Here is a 16,637-nt window from a genome sequence, read left to right as displayed (position 1 = left end):
AAGCGTTTTAACCCCTCGGCTCATCAGGGAAGAAAAGCACACGCGTACTCTGGCAGCCACATGGTCTCGAAGGTGCCTTCCTAGACAAAGAAGGTACAACACAGACTGCTTCTGCTTCTGTCTTTTGTATCAGAATAATGCGTTTATATTGTTTTAGGGTATCTTACAAATTGAGAGGGTCTAGAGTTTAAGGTATAAAGAAGCAACAGGAAAATTGTATCTTTCGGATTCCCGAATTCTTCCTGGAACAAGTCTTTGATTTTTTTTTAGTATTTCTGAATCCCATTTTGGAAGAAAACTGCCACAAATGATGTTCTCATCACATGGACACCTTCATTCCCCTTAGGATTTTGTGCCAAAAGCTATCAAAAGCCTACAACGGAAGGTTATTGATAAACCCAACTCACCCAGCTGCATTGAACAGAAGCAACTTTCCCTCCAATTTCTAATTAAGTTTATCTAACTGTGATTTCCTAAAACAGCTTTTAGAAAGACTAGGCAAATCAAAGAAACATGTTTTTGTTTTCTTCCTTCTCCATGCCATCAAAATAATGACAAATATAAAATCAAAGCTTGGCTGAGCCAGAACACAAATGCAACTAATTCCCGTCAAACGTGCCATCGGCCCCCTGCCCACATGGGACTGCGTCCCGCCCTAATCCCCAGCAGAGGAAAACCACTGGGCTGGGCGGCAGACACTTCTGGCTGAGGGGAAGCTGGCGGCACGCGAGCCCAGGCGCCAGCACGCCCCAGTCAGCCTCGCTGGCGTCTGCTGCTCACGCACCAGGGACCAGGCTCCGACACCCAAGGCGAAAACACACAGCACCCGTCCGCTGCCTTCCTTCTCCTGGTCCGCAGTGACTGCAGGCTGCGGGACTCATTCTCCCTGCCTTCACAGATTCTGATTAATCACAGCGTCTGCACTGGAACAGCGAGGGGGCCCTGGGCAGACGCCGTGTTTCAGAGCGGCTTTACCTCAGGATGATGTCCAATTCCAACGTAGGTGCAAATTGGGTGGAAAGCCCCCGTTCCGCAGGCGTACAAGTGCGTCTGATTGTAAACCTTGAGCACCTTGATGAAGTTGGCACACTCTCTCTGCAAGACAAAAGCAAGACCCGTGAGCTCCAGCAGCCAGCACCACCGAGGCCCCTCCGGGGTCCTGGGCAGGCTTGAGCAGGTTCTCCCCTTTCTCACTCCTTCCAGGACACTTTAGGGTGTGTTGTTTGTTCTGTTGCTTTGTTCAGATTATCACCTGCAAAAAAATACCGAATTTCTTATTCTGTTATTTTTTTGGGGGGGGGCAATAAGCCCTTCCATAACTCTCATTAAAATTGTACCTAATTTATTGATCCAAATATAGAATGAGAGTTCTTGACAACCACTAAGCACAGATGAGTTTTTTCAGGAAATGAGAAGAGCAAATTATTTGATTCATCAATGAACTGACTAAACAAGAAAATGGCGAAAGTGTCCTTACAAAAATTAGCTTTCAATTTTAGAAAAACCAACAAGAGGTAAGGTAGAATTCTATTTAGACATGAACTTTATTTTTATAGAAAACTTTTATTTAATTAGTATAAATTTTGAAAGTACAACTTTTGGATTATAGCAGTTCTTCCCTCCGTAACCACCCTCCCACCCACAAACCATCCGATCTCCTACTCTCTCTCCCATCCCATTCTTCATTAAGATTCATTTTTAATTATTGTTATATACACAAGATCAACTCTATACTAAATAAAAATTTCAACAGTTTGCACCCACACAGACATACAAAGTATAAAGTACTGTTCGAAGACTAGTTTTACCATTAATTCTCAAAGTATAACACAGAAGTCTTATATAGATAGCAGGTGCACAGTGACTCCTGTTGTTGATTTAACAACTGACACTCTTATTTATGACATCAGTAATCATCCAAGGCTCTTGACATGAGCTGCTAAGGCTATGGAAGCCTCTTGAGTTCACAAACTCCGACCTTATTTAGACAAGGCCATAATCAAAGTGGAGGTTCTCTCCTCCCTTCAGAGAAAGGTACCTCCTTCTTTGATGGCCCGTTCTTTCCACCAGGATCTCACTCACCGAAATCTTTCATTTAGGTCTTTTTTTTTTTTTTTTTTTTTTGCCACAGTTAGACATGAACTTTAAGCATCATTAGTAGCTCACTTTGAACATATCTGAGTATTCATATGCTAAATAATAAAAACTGCACAAAATGCTTTGTATATTTTCTTTTAATTTAAAAAATGATTTTCATTTTATTTGAAAGAGAGACAGAGAGAGGGGGTCTTCCACCTGCTGGTTCACTCCTCAAATGTCTGTGACGGCCAAAGTAGGACCAGGCTGAACTGAAGCCATGAACCCAGCACTCCACTGAACCCAGCACTCCACTGGGCTTTCCAGCGGAGGCAGAGACTTGACTACTTGAGTGATCACCTGCTGTCTCCCAGGGTGAGCGTTAGCAGGACGCTGGATGGGAGGCTGAGATCTGACCCCGTGGATAAGGCATGTGAACGTTCCAAGCAGCAACTTCGCTGCAGCAAATGCCTGTCCCACGTTCCTTATCTTTTTGAATTTATTTTTTTTTGTCTATAAATATTTGGATTTAAGAACCAAGTGTATAGTAGCTACAAATGGAGAGACAGATGTGAAGCAGACTTTACTGCAAGTAAGGTTAGCAAACAGAACCAAGCAGTGGTGGTCTCGGCTCCTCCAAGTGTGCTGCCCTCCCAGCCATGCGCCACGCCCTGTGACTACGCCCTGTGCCTTCTCAGTGGAGGCCCAGAGTGCGTGCACTCAGGTGGTCAGCAGGGCTTCGGCACCGGAGCACTGCAGTCATCTGAGTACGCTGCCGTCTGGCATTCCCATTCTGAACTTGGCCCAGGTGAAATGAAGAGCGAGCCACCAAGCGTCAGCACAACAATCGACAGCGAAATGGAAATGATACTGTCCAGCATTCCTGACCTTCCCAGGGTGAAATCTGCTGTTGTCTGGGATGTTGTCCGACAGATGTAGCCTCCTTGAAGCAATACACTAAAGGCCCACGTTAGGACTTCTCACGCTTTCTTTACATATGCTGAGACACTTGGGGTCCACTGACATACACACACAATGTCTTCCACTGTTTAACCACATAGATCCCACATCTTTTAGCACGTAAAACGATGCTCTGAAATCAACTGATTTTGTGAGTGGCTTGGAGAAAACGGTTGGTGGCTGAAAAAAAGGGTGGACGCATCGCATTCACGCTTTGCTTCCAACAGGGCACACGTCCCAGGTACAAGTGTGAGACAGAGGAACCTTAACTTCCACTCCTCTTGGCAGCAAACTCTTCGAACTCCAGTGGTTTCCCCTCCTCCCCAGGAGGATGGGGCACACATGCTTGGGCAGAGGAAGGAGGCTGTGGCGAGGGAAGCATCTGAAAAACCCATTTACAGATGAGGCGTCATGAGCCTTACCCAAAGGACGCATTTGTACTCTAAAAAATTCAGCCGTTTGCGGAGAAGTCATTTTCAGGAAAATGTTTACTTTGAAACATGTAGGTGGCCGCATATTCTGCTTTTACACAAAGACCATCATCCTCGATTGTGGGCTCAATATTATAGTATTCGAGATTATAAATAACCAGTTCCAGCACCATATGTTGAGACCAAGAAATTGGCTGGGTATATATTGGTAAGCACACGGAGATTCTGATAAATAATCGTGGCAGACGCAGATGGATGGCTTGTTCATTTCAGAAAAGAACAGGACTCTGGCTTGCCTGCCATGCTTTTAAAGACATGCACAGGCCCACCAGAAACACCGAGGCGATTCCTAGAGAGGTGGGAGTCGATTTTAGCTCTCCACAACGAGCGAGGAAGGAACTACATTACGTGCATGGAAAACTGTGAGCACAAACGAAGGTTCACGTCACCACCACAACTCTGAGGACCTGGGTATCACAGATTTGGGGGGCACTTCGTCCCCTATAGCTGGGATCCTCGATCAGCCATTTATCAGCGACTCGGTCTGTTCCCCCAGGAAGCTGGCAGGTTACAAATGACGCCTGAAAAGCTCTGCAGGTTTTGAGAGCTGTGGGCTCAGGCCACGCCCAACATAATTTTAATTTGTCCTCTGTTCCGCTGTTCAAGAAGACCCATGGCAGCAAGACAACCGGTCTGCTACAGAGCTGCTGGAACAAAATCACAGGCCCATAGCTGTGAAAGCTGGCGAGGGTTCTGCTGAGAAGGCTGATAATGGAGTCTCTCTGTGGGGCAGAGCAGCCTGCCCACCCTGGCCTGGGGCCCGAGATGATTCCCCTCACTTCCCTGCCCCGACCTCTCCCGCTGCTCTGCAGGTTGCATTGTTGCATGCCTGGGGCGAGGTAGTAGTACTGAGACAGTGAAGGTTGATGCAGATTGAATGCAGAGAAATTTCTTGGGCTTCAAGGGTAAAATGATGCTTAAAGGGAGACCAAGGAATGGAAGGAATCCTTTCAAAATTGGTTAAAAATAGCTGAGAGGAGAATCAGCCACAATGCAGGAGGGAAGCTAATGAAAAGGCCCGGATGGAGAAGACCCAAGAACCAAGAACGTGAAAGAGCCATGTGAGTGAGGATCTGTTGTTCACAGAAAGCCTACTTGAAAGAATATCAATCCTGTCATTCATTTGCCTGCACTCGCTAGCTTGATGCTGCCAAGGTTTTTGGAGTGTTCCAAAACAGGATATTCATTTTATTTGGAAGCAGATTGGACATTCCCCTGAAAAAAGAAGGAAGCGTGGCAGAGAAAAGGAAACACACTTGACACATTTCTGCTCTGGGGAGACAGAGGAAGAGTGTTTCTGACCTTCCCTTGAACCATGGCGATTCTGAAAACGCGGAATGTAATGTACTTTTTGGCATTCAACTACCGCCCTGCTCGGCTCAGCACCGGCGGATTTACAGAGTCATAAAGACAGTGTAATCAGTTCCAAATGAATTCATTTTTCCAACCTTGATCCTTTTTGGAATTTCAGTTGATGCACACAGATGAGCTTAGCAACAAGTTGGCTTCCCGAGGGTCAGGCCACCAGGCTGACCTCTCCCTTCACTCAGATCTGCTGCAGATCACCGGCATGAGGAATGATAATTGTGGAAATAAAAGCGAAGGCAGTGAAGCCCAAGGCCACACCTGAGCAGCAATCATTCCTCTGCCTGGGTGACAGACCATTTGCTCTTACTCTCTGCAGTGGTCCTAGTCTTTTCAGGTCAAATGGATAGAAGAATTATGCAGGAAGATATTAGCCTGGAAAAATAAATTTAAAGAGGATGTCTCTCCCCTTGCCACCCCTGCTCCCCGCCCCCACCCCAAAAAAAAGATAGAGGAGCCCAAGGCACAATGATTCAAAAACAAACATTGCAGATACGTAGCACTGATTAGACTGTGTGGCACAGACTTTTCCTGGACGGTTATAAAAATAAAGTCCATCCATCTGTCAAAACAACTGCTCCGTGCATGAAAATTAAAACAGAACTGAGGTGTTGTTAACTAACTTCCGATGATTATGCTTCCTACAGAAGAATGTAATCTACCTCCAGCTCCAATTACCTACTCGCATGCTCTCAACTTATAAAAGGAACAGCGAAATTTTACTGTAAATAAGAAAAGTAGAGGAGGCTGTGAACATGCACACTATCTTACTCAAATCTGTTCAGCTCCAGATGAACTCAAACAACTTGTCCCGGCAAATATAAAGCCAAGGGAATGGCTCTAGCACTGTGCTGCCTCAGGTCCGAAAAGATTCATCCTGAAAGAAAAAGAAATGGCCTCTGCCTCTCTCATCAGCAGTTATGCAGAAAGACTTTAATGTATAGTCTGGCAGCCGGGAAAGCCAAGGGAGCCATTTCCATCCGTGATGGGTGGGTTCATTTCTGCATGAAAATCCACTAATAAGCTTAATTCCTGAAGTTAATCTGTTGAGTTTCTTTTCTCTGGTCCATTTATTTGGCAAGCTGGATGAACACTCCTCTCCGTGCCAAAGCTGTAATCCGTGAGATTGTTCCTGTCACTCACGTCACCCCTCCTCCTCTGTATTTAAGTTGTTCCATACTTATCTGGCAATAATGTTTTGTCTTGTTCCCTTCTGATGTTCTGCTGGGCAGCTGTGATCTGATCACCCAAAATCGTGTCCTCCTGATACTTCAGCATTCACTGCAGGATATGGCAAATCCTTCTGTCCGAGAGGGGTGCCTACCTTGCAACTAACATGCAAATGTCAGCTTGGATGTGTGACTTGAACTGTTTTTAACACTCACCCTTTAAAATGGTGAGTGGGCTGTTTTGTCCAGTTTGGGAAATGTTTTACCTTTACTATGATGAAGAATGATGGCATCATAAAAGCAACCCACCTTTTCATCTTAATACTTTTTGTAAAAGAAAGAGATTAAAAAACAACTACACAGACTCAAGTTAAGTGTTATTTTGTAGTTATTAAACTATGTAAGCATATTCACATTAATTGAACTATATCCTCATTAGGTCTGTGATCTGTGATATTCGAAAAATAAATTTTAGAGAAGTCTGAACAATGTGACAAACTGGATGAGGACTCTCTGTAGACGGCCCCTAAATCATCTTACTTAATGCTCTTTCGGTTAAGTGCTCAGTTTGACTGTTTTCCCCCTCTGGGTTGACTGTTTGTTTTGAAGTTCTAGAAATATTACTTAAGATTCTATAAACATTTTCCTTTCAAATGACTTTTAACCTTCACACTCAGTCAAAATGATTATACACATAAGCGCTGTAGAGCATGATATTAGAAAAAGGAGATCTAAGAAATTCCATGTTGAAATTCCACGTAGACCTGAGAAGTTTATCACCCTCTATCCAGGACCGTGTTTTCTCCTGTATTGTCCTGTCAATCTAATTAACTGTCACATTTGTTCCATCTCTTGGCATTATTTGACTGTTGTCCCTTATTTGTTCCTAGTATAATTTTCCTTTATCTGATGTTTCAATGAATGAAGATGGTTGTAAAATGTCATATGAAATCAACTTAACTATGTTTCCTGTGAAACCAGAAAAACCATTAAGTAGTGATTATCTGTACACTGATTCAACAGTGATATTTGTGGCTTCTGGTCTGAGGCAAGGTGCTGAGTACTTAGTGCTCATGCTTTAACACAACAAGGCACTGATTTACATCAGGTAGGAAGAGTTAGTCTCATTAATTCATTAATTGTGGCCAGGATTTCTTGGCATGTTTTAATTCTAACATCTACACCTTTATCATAACAGAATTAAATAGGAGTGATGAACTGCATCGTTAATGACATAAGAGATGTAGCCTTAAGAAAGGAGACAAAAAATGATGATCAGAATTTATAGGGCTGCTTGGTTTCATTCATACCTACACTCTGCTTTGTCTAATGTTGAAAATTTTTTTAAAAAAATTTTTGTGGGAGTCCTGACTGTCCAAAGTACTAAAGGCTGCTATGTAGTTACTAGCATCAAATGTACTCTTAACATGTGTTCTAATAACCGGAGACTCCTAACCGAGGGTTACTATTTGAGACACTGACAGTGACACATCAGCCTTAGTCCAATGGTGCTTACAAGATACTCCATGTTCATTCTTTTTTGTCTTCTTTCTCTTTTTAAGATTATAATGTTCGGTTGCTTTGTAAAAGTTTAAAAAGCAGGATGTTAGGAAAGAAAGAATTTATAAATATTTTTTTATTTCAGAGGCAGAGACAGAACTCTCATCTGCTGGTTTACTCCTCAAATGCCCGCATGGCTAGAGCTGGGCTGGGCTCAAGTCAATGGCTCACTCTGGGTCTCCCCTGTGGTGGGGGGACATCACTACCTAAGCCATCATCCTTGCTTCCCAGGGAGCTGGAGTTAGGAGCCAGAGTCGAGTCGCAAGCCGAGGTACTCCGTCTGAAAAGGGACACGGGTGTATTAACTGGTGACTTAGCCGCTAGGCTAAATGCTCAACCCAAGGAACAACGCTAGGCTCCTGCTTCTCCATGTTTTGCACACTCAATAAAGCTTGTGCTGTTGATTTAAAAAACGTGTGTGAAGAAGTCAAGTGTCTGTATGTCTGATGAACTAGAATGCACAGCTGTCAGTCACAGTTATTGAGTTGAGATCTGCCTCTTCGTATTGCTACTCTGATGTCCTAACCCTGGTAGTTTGGAGTGGGTCCATCTTTGGAGGCAGTGCCTTTAAAGGGGTGGCCAAGTTAAGAGGAAGCCTTTAATGTGGGCCCTCCTCAGTTTGGCTGGTGTTCCTGTAGGAAGAGGAAGTTTACAGCTGTGCCTGGAAGCTCAGGGACACAAGGGCAGAGACAGGAAGTGATCATTTGCAAGCCAGGAGAGGAGCCTCCAAGTGCACCAGCCCCACTGGCACCTTGACCTTGACCTTGACCTTGGACTGCAGCCTCCATAATTGTGGGAAATTAAGTGTTGTCGCTAAAGCCACTCAGTCCGTGTCACTTTGTTGAGGCAACCCCAGCAAACTAATATGAGTACTGGCACCAAAGAGAGGGAGTATACGTGAGAATTGGAGGACACGAGCTATTTAGGCAAAAGATATTAAGATTTATTATTACTTAAAATCTTATTTTGGACAAACAAAACATCCATGTGGCATAATCTTTTCTCAAGTTAGCTAATTATACATTAAAGAGGAATTTTCACAAATTTGATTTATTCTGGCATACTTTTAATATTTCTTCAATAACATCCATATGTAATAATTTTCCTAAATATATATGCATGCACACATGTGCCTATATTTCTGTGTCTGCACAGATACATACATTTGCTTGGAGAAATAATTTATGAATATAATTAAATTTTGGAACTTTATAATTTATATTCATTAATATTTATGGAAGTTGTTATTTATTCCATTTGTTACTTATTATTGTGTTTGAAAAGCTATTCTAAAAAGGTAAGAAAAACATAGAGGGTAAAAGGGATGAAGTCTTAATGGTAAAAGAGATATAGCATGAAGGCAATTACTCGTGTTAACCCGTGGAGTCAGTCAGAGTTGCTGTGTGACTATGAGAAAGTAACTTAGAGTCTCTGAGCTTCACTATCCTTAATGAAAAGTGGGATTATTGATACATTCAGGTAAAGGATTTAGTATGATGCCTAGCACTAATTATTTAACTATCTTTTCTTAAAATAACCAGTCATCTTTTTATTGGTTTGAACACTGCCATATCTACTTAACTCTTATACCATCCTACCTACTATGTGATTATAAATTGTCCAATCTTCTAAGGAAATAGTTAAGAGAAATTAAGCCATAGTGCTGAATGGGGGGCGGGGAGAGGATGGATATAATAAACTTGAACTCGAATAGTAATCTGTACCCATTTCTGTTACAATGGGACACTGCATTTTATTCACTAAAATTTTCATGAAATTTCAGTCCTCTGCCAGTAGAGGACTATGAAATACGCGCACTTTGGTTATCAAAGTGCGGTTTCCTGTGATTCATTGTCTCAACAGCAAATATAGAAGTTGTTTCTCAGTGGTTGTGGAGGATCTGCACGGTATCAACTTAGATAGCTGGAGCCATGGTTCTTAATTTCCTTTGGTTAGTTGAGGGTGGCCTTGAGAGGAATTCGCATGAGACCTGGGAGGCTCAAGTAGGCTAGAACGCTCAGGTTGCTCTGCACTGCTGGCTTTTTGATGGACAGCTCTGGGCTTGCAGCTCCTCGGTCTTCCCACAGGTCTCATCCCTTAGCTTCAAGGAGACCTAGTGTTGATTCTTGCCCAGCTCCATAGCAAAGGTCAGCTCTAGGCTGCTCAAATTCACTCAAAAGGAGGTTGGAGTTAGAGGCAGTGAAAGGCAGATACTGGTCCTACTTTGTCTCCATGGGATCCAGTGGGTGCGTGTGTGTCCTGTTGGTTTCTATTCTCACTTCATGTCCAGCTTTTCTTCTGTGAGGCCAGTCTGCTAGCAATAGTAACATCAGGGACACTACCTGTGTCGGGGCAATGGCCTCCCATAAATCCCTTTACCGCTTTCCACCATTGTATGAAGTCTAAGCCCCTTATCATAAGCTCCTTTTTCCATATCACTCTGATATTTTCCATACCACGCATACAAGTTCTGGTCTCTGATAAAACCCTAACAGAAGGATATATCTTTCTGTGATAAAACAGCTCATTATAATACATAAGGGGAATGTGGATTTGACCTACTTAAAAACACACGTATACTCAAAGTCATTAGTTGATAATTTCACTTATTTCTGAAAAATAATGTTTCTTCCTTTTAAAAATGTATGAGAGTCCAGAATAAGTTATTAATTTTGGTATCAATTCAAGTAGAATATTTAAAACTCTGTCTTCTAGTATTGCATACTTGTGGAATACACATACACATATGAATAGATGTAATCTGAATTTAATATCATATATAACAAATGATATAGACAGTGTAATATAGTGTAATATATTAAGTATCTAATTTGAATGTAATAATGAGATGTCCTAAGAACATTCTACTCTTCACATATAAAAACCAAGACAAAGCTAATACTCATCTCTGAAAACAGTGTTGAGTTCTTAGAGTCATTGTAATGTTGGCGTCTCATTTTCCTTACCATCTCTAAAAATGCAGTAAGTAGATACATATAAAAATCACATGATATAAACAGAACTTTAAGAAGCTTCATGATGGCCTGTGAATACAATTTTTTATTGCTACTCTAAATCAAATTTAAAAACATCAGTCAAAGTTGAGCATAGTATATTTGTCTGGAGTCAGAGAGTATCTAAGGAAATATTCCCACAGTTCACATTAAATCTATGACTCTAAGACAGGATGGTTAGTGTGCCTTCAGAAATGAATAAAAATCCATTTAAGAAGACAACCAAGCATGCAAAGAAGCAAAATACCAGGGATGACTGTCAGAGACTACAAGTCAGTGGGATTTGGACCAACTTGCTAACTATGAAGTCAGAAGACATTAGCCCAAATCCATTCCCGAGGGGAACTGTCCAAATCAAACTAATGAACCTTACAGAGCACAAAATGCTTACTGGACTCTAAAAGTATGTACCCTGATGCTTGAATGAATTATGGTGTCCACTCAAACCTAAATCACCATTCCTTAACCAGTGCCAACTATTTGACCTTCATTTCAGCCATTTAAGAATGCAATGGAAATTTCTCATAAAAAAAGAATACTATTCAAACTCCCTAAACCCCCTTAAATTTTTTTATAAAATGCCTGCTTCACGTGTCATTTAAATAAAAAAATGCATTTGAAAAACCTAAAACATGCAATCTGTAAATATTAGATTTGGTCCATGACAAATCAGACATTATAATAATCATCCTGTTTTGCTTTATTAGTAAAATATTTTAATTCAAAATATGAAGAAAACTAGCTTCTAAAATAAATGTAATGGTAAAGTTGCATTTGCCATGTTATCTTCTGAATGCACAAAACTGGCCCATCTAATTTACAAAGAAATTTGAACTTATAACCAAATATGAATCTTTCCAACGTGAGTTAATGTAAAAACACATTTATATTAATACTAGGTATATAATTAGCTCTCAGTATTAGTTATTATCACTCCCCAATACTGAATTTAAACTGTAATCAATTTTGCTTGCCTGATATTTTCCCTGAAGCAGAAACACACATACACAGGCATATGCATAGGAAAATCCCTGCTCATTTCTCGGACAGTGAACGTGACATGGCTTTGACTGGCCTTCTGTGTAACTGAAGGGCCATCAAGTTTCACCCTAGAGTTGGGTTTTTAAAGAAATAAACGGAGCCTAGTCTTTCATTTGTGAGATCACCTAGAATGTTTGCAAACGTCATTGGTATCATCGAGAACTGCCGAAGGGCTGAGATTTCACTGCACTTGTCAGACAACAGGGAGCCTCTCATGACTTCACAGATGCTGGCAGAGGATATGCAGCTCCTGGGTCAGAGCTAAAGGACCTCAGCACTCTCCTAAGCATTCGTAGCCAGAAAATTAGCATTTCAGCATTAGGCAGAGGAAGAGGGTCAGGTGACACCTGTACAGACGGCGAGTTGAATCATGGGAGAGGAATGCGAACTATTTTATCCAAGGACCAACACACTGGCCTTTCTGCCTTGAGGGACATTTTCTGTCCACTGCACTTGGCAGTAAACGTACCTTCCTTTTGGTTCACGAGAAGACCCTGTCTTCAAAGCTTTTAACAATATGAGCACCCCTAAACATTGCCCTGCAACCAAGGCATTCAGTGCCTCTGCTCCTAAAATGAGAGAGATCGTGAAAAATTATCTCCCCATAAGCATGCATAAGGATTTTGAGGTTTAATGGAACCTTATGGCTTTTGCACACTCCCATATTACAACATAATTCTACCTATCAACTTAATAAAGGGTTATCATGCCTTAAAGTGCTTAAAAATTAAAAAAAAAAAAAACACCTAAAGTTTGATGTCAACTTCGACTTTTGGAAGAGCAAATGAAATTCCAGGGTAATACATGTGCACGTGGGAACAGACTGAAGTTCAAGATGCACGTGTAGCCTCAATTCACAGCCGCATTTGCTGGGCGAGTTAGAGCCGCAGAGACCCTGCAATCTGAGCTGTGACAAACGTGGTGGACATGCTGCACTCCATCCTAGCTTTAAACATGGATAAAACTTAAGGACAAAAATATGAAAAGAAGTCCCTCATGAATTTAAAAAAAAAGTCCCAAAGTTCAGGTGCGTGATGCTGCACTTTGAAATGGATCCAAGAATAAGAATGTTATGAGAATCTGCTATTTTTTTTTTTTTGTTCTCAGATGGTTGAAAGTTTGATTTTCAATGATGTTCAAAATATTTCTAACAGTCATACGGTTGCCATTTGGTTTTATTGAAACTCAGTAGAAAGAGAGACGGGTTAGTAGGATAAACAAAGAAGATTCAGAGAGCTATTGATTCAAAACAGATTCTTTTACCAGCTTAGCACAAATTCAGTTTTCATTTGCAAAACAGGGTCAAGGAAGTTAATCCATCAATAGAAATGTTATTGTGAATAGCAAAGTGGATTTTGAGCGGTGGACAAAAAATCAGAAATGAGAGGAAAGGAAGGTAATAGCACTCAGAAAATAGATATCTGGATTGCATTTATGGCTTAATTCAAGGCTCTATTCAACAGTGTGTATTCTGTATTTTTTTTTTTTTTCAAATAAGGACTCTCAAGTAACGGCAATGGAAAAGTTTAACACCATTCAGTCCCCTAATGATAGAAATGCCATAGAAGTGTACATTATTCAGAATCTACAACACCAACACAGAATAGCACATTAACACGATATGCTTTATAACCTGTATACTCACTGGTACAACAGACATAGGAAATGCCGATGAATGTTACTGTCACAAATGTCACAAGCAGCGCACACCTGGGTGACTCCACGCAGAGCTTTTTCATAATACACATCCCCCTTAAACACACCTTTTGTATTAAAGTAAACTTCTCTTTTAATCCATTTCCCACAACCACAGAGTGTGTACCTTAACCTGCAAGTGCATTCTAGCTGTGAGAATACCCGCCAATGGTTCAATGTCTGGTGGTGGTGGCAAGGGTGAGCGAAGCCGGGAGGAGCTCCATGGAACGGCAGGGAGCAGTCACCTCCGGAGAGACACGGCACTCAGCGCTGTGTCCTGACTTCCTGTCACTGTGCCGTCTCAGCCCTGGCAACGAAGCCCACCCTGCCTGGAGCACCACCCTGTGTCACGGTGTGCAGAATTAGTCGGTGCCTTTGCCCCACGTCTCCTGTGCCACCCTGGCATCTAAAGCTAGGGCTGAGACCACGGCACTCCCCCAGGGTAGTTCCTTAAAACCTGCTCTGTTTCCAGAGGGAACTTTGGGGGCACCAGTGGAGAAAGGGTGAACCCAGGCTGCAGAGACCAGGGAGAACACTCCGGGAAGTGGCCACTTTATGTTTCTGTCATCGTTCAGGTTAGTTCCTGTTCTGACTGCGAGTCTACCTTGGAGCCCTGACGGCTGTGGAGACCACTCCGGCCCCATTGCTGTAGTTCCTAGCAGCACAGCAGGTTCCAGAGAGGAGTCGCTGTCCAGAAGTCAGAGCTGACTACTGCTAATGAGTGCATGGTGCAGGTGTCCCCCAAGCTGTCCTGTGTCACTTTGCAACTCAGGTGTTGAGTGGGAATAGGAAGAAAACAAAAACCTCTTTCCTTCAGATCTTTCTGTTCTTCTCTCTAATTAGTTATTTACATTATTGTTAAAAATAATAACTCTGTTTGTTCTCCTATGTTGATCAAGGAAGAACTATTTCAGATTTCAGGAAGTCATCTAATAGTTATTTCTAAAATCACAGATTTAAAAAGAAATGGCAACAAATGGGTCTGTAAAAATTAAAGTCCAAAAATAACCAGTGAATGTCACGTATTCCATTTAAATGCACCAAATATGTAAATTGAGGAAGTACTTAAAGAAGGCTGCCTAAGTGAAGTGAATTTCAATACAGTGACTTCTCAGTGCATGAAATATGTCTTCAGTAATAGGTCAGTGGAAAAGCATTAGCAAAGGAACAAATGGGTTATCAGATACATGGTATGATATTCAATGTTACCTTGAGCTAGATTCTTTCTATTTTCCAAAATATTTGTTCTTCAAATAAAATATGAGGGTGCTTCAAAAAAGTGTGTAAAAAATAGATAATTTTGGTGCAATTTTTTTGAAATCTATAAAGCCTTCATAAAATACAAAGTTTCCATGAACTTTGTGAAAATTCCTCATGTATAACATCTGTTGTGTTTTCACTTCATTAAATACATTTTAGTCAAAATCGCTCAAAATTCACAATTGGATAGATGTAATGCAGAATATAAAGGGATAGCAAAGTGCAAATATTTTATAAAGTTTAATTAGTTGGCTTTTAAAATAGGCTAATAATGTGATACCACTGAACTTTCAAAAATGTATCTCTCAATAAAACTATATCTGGGACATAATTATCTTTATTACAAGATGCTATGAATCTCAGTACACACCGATCAGACTTAGTAAACCCTGTACGTCTAACTTCCTTTCAGCTAGTTCCACAGAAATCCATACGCATTTCGGTAAATGTAGAAAACGCAGTAAAGTCGTTGTTCTTTGAGAGGACGCCTCTGATACTAGGATTGGGCCGCCACAGGGCATTGCAGAAGCACAAGTTCTTTGCAACCGCGGGGCAAACTGACTCTGAGCTAACAGCAGAATCCCTCAGTTTTTGCTATTGAGAGAGAGGAGAGGAGAGGAGAGGAGAGGAGAGGAGAGGAGAGGAGAGGAGAGGAGAGGGAGAGAAGGCAGAGGGAAGAAGTAGAGGGAGGGAAAGAGGGAGGGAGATGGGGGGGAAGATGGAGGAAGAGGGAAGAGAGGAGAGAGGAGAGGAGAGGAGAGGAGAGGAGAGGAGAGGGAGAGAAGGCAGAGGGAAGAAGTAGAGGGAGGGAAAGAGGGAGGGAGATGGGGGAGAGGGGGAGGAAGATGGAGGAAGAGGGGAGAGAGGAGAGAGGAGAGGAGAGGAGAGGAGAGGAGAGGAGAGGAGAGGGGAGGGGAGGGGAGGGGAGGGCAGGGAAGAAGAGAGGAGAGGAGAGGAGAAGAGAGGAGAAGGGAGGAGAGGGGAGGGGAGAGGAGAGAAGGGAGGAGAGGGGAGGGGAGGGGGGAGAGGAGGTTTATAAAGTATGAGGGAAATCCCTTGACATGGATAATTCTGGAAATCACAAACACGGATATCTGATAACTTAGCGATTGAATGGACTGATTCAGTCACACAATCAAATATGTTCAGCTTCAGTGCTTACTAAATAATCCAGATAATTTGTCAGATAAGTATGATTATGACCTTCAATTCTGAGATCAAACCAAAAGAATAGTGCAATACTGCAGGGATCATGATCATTAAAGGGCAATCTAATTCATTAACAGTGTCTTATTTCAAGATTGTCCACACAACGCTATTACATATATCATATTTCAGCCAAACAAAAGTGCTTGGTATGTTATTATTAATAGCATCAATAGTTACCTGACAGTAATGTCACAATTTAATTTGTGCTTCTTTTGGCTTTACAAGAATTCTGTGAGCTAACTGTATTAGAATACCATTCTTGACGAGCCTTGAAATTATAAGATATTTGTTCAAATTTCCATTATTAATCATCTATATGTCAAAAATGTGATTGGGCACACAAAAATTTTATCTTAACATCTAGCAAAGTACCCAGAAACTGCTGAAACTTTCAAGACAAGATTTATTTTATTTGAAAGAGCTAGACGAGAGAGACCAAGAAAGAGGGAGATTGTCCATCTTCTGGTTCACACCCCCAAATGACCACAACAGACAGGAGTAGGCCAGGCCAAAGTCATGAGCCATGAACTCCACCTTGGTCTCCTACAAAGGTGAGGGGGTCCCAAGCACTTGGGCCACCTTCCGCTGGATTGGAAGCAGAGTAGCCGGGACTTGAACCAGTGGCATGCCAGTGTCGCCAGCAGAGGCTTAATCTACTTCACCACAAAGCCAGCACCACCAAATTTTTATATGAAAATATTTTGAGTGAATATTCTGAATCATTTTATTCCTTGACCAAGAAAAGGGGGTGGGATATCCACCTCATAAAGCTACTGTTAAAACTATATTTGTGAAAT

At 41.8% G+C, this 16,637-nt stretch overlaps 1 protein-coding gene across 3 annotated transcripts in view; it reads right to left on the bottom strand.

Moving 5' to 3' along the window:
• SEMA3A (semaphorin 3A) overlaps positions 1-16,637 on the bottom strand; it is a 482,660-nt gene that overhangs the window by 130,662 nt on the left and 335,361 nt on the right. For all 3 annotated transcript variants that reach the window (XM_051853017.2, XM_051853018.2, XM_070059438.1), the window contains one exon: positions 976-1,095. In XM_051853017.2, coding sequence (XP_051708977.2) covers positions 976-1,095 — 120 coding nt within the window. The remainder of the gene's footprint in view (positions 1-975; positions 1,096-16,637) is intronic.

The sequence above is a fragment of the Oryctolagus cuniculus genome, chromosome 16 (genome assembly GCF_964237555.1).
Source record: "Oryctolagus cuniculus chromosome 16, mOryCun1.1, whole genome shotgun sequence".
Taxonomy (NCBI): Eukaryota; Metazoa; Chordata; class Mammalia; order Lagomorpha; family Leporidae; genus Oryctolagus; species Oryctolagus cuniculus.
This window is presented reverse-complemented; position numbering and strand designations above follow the sequence as displayed.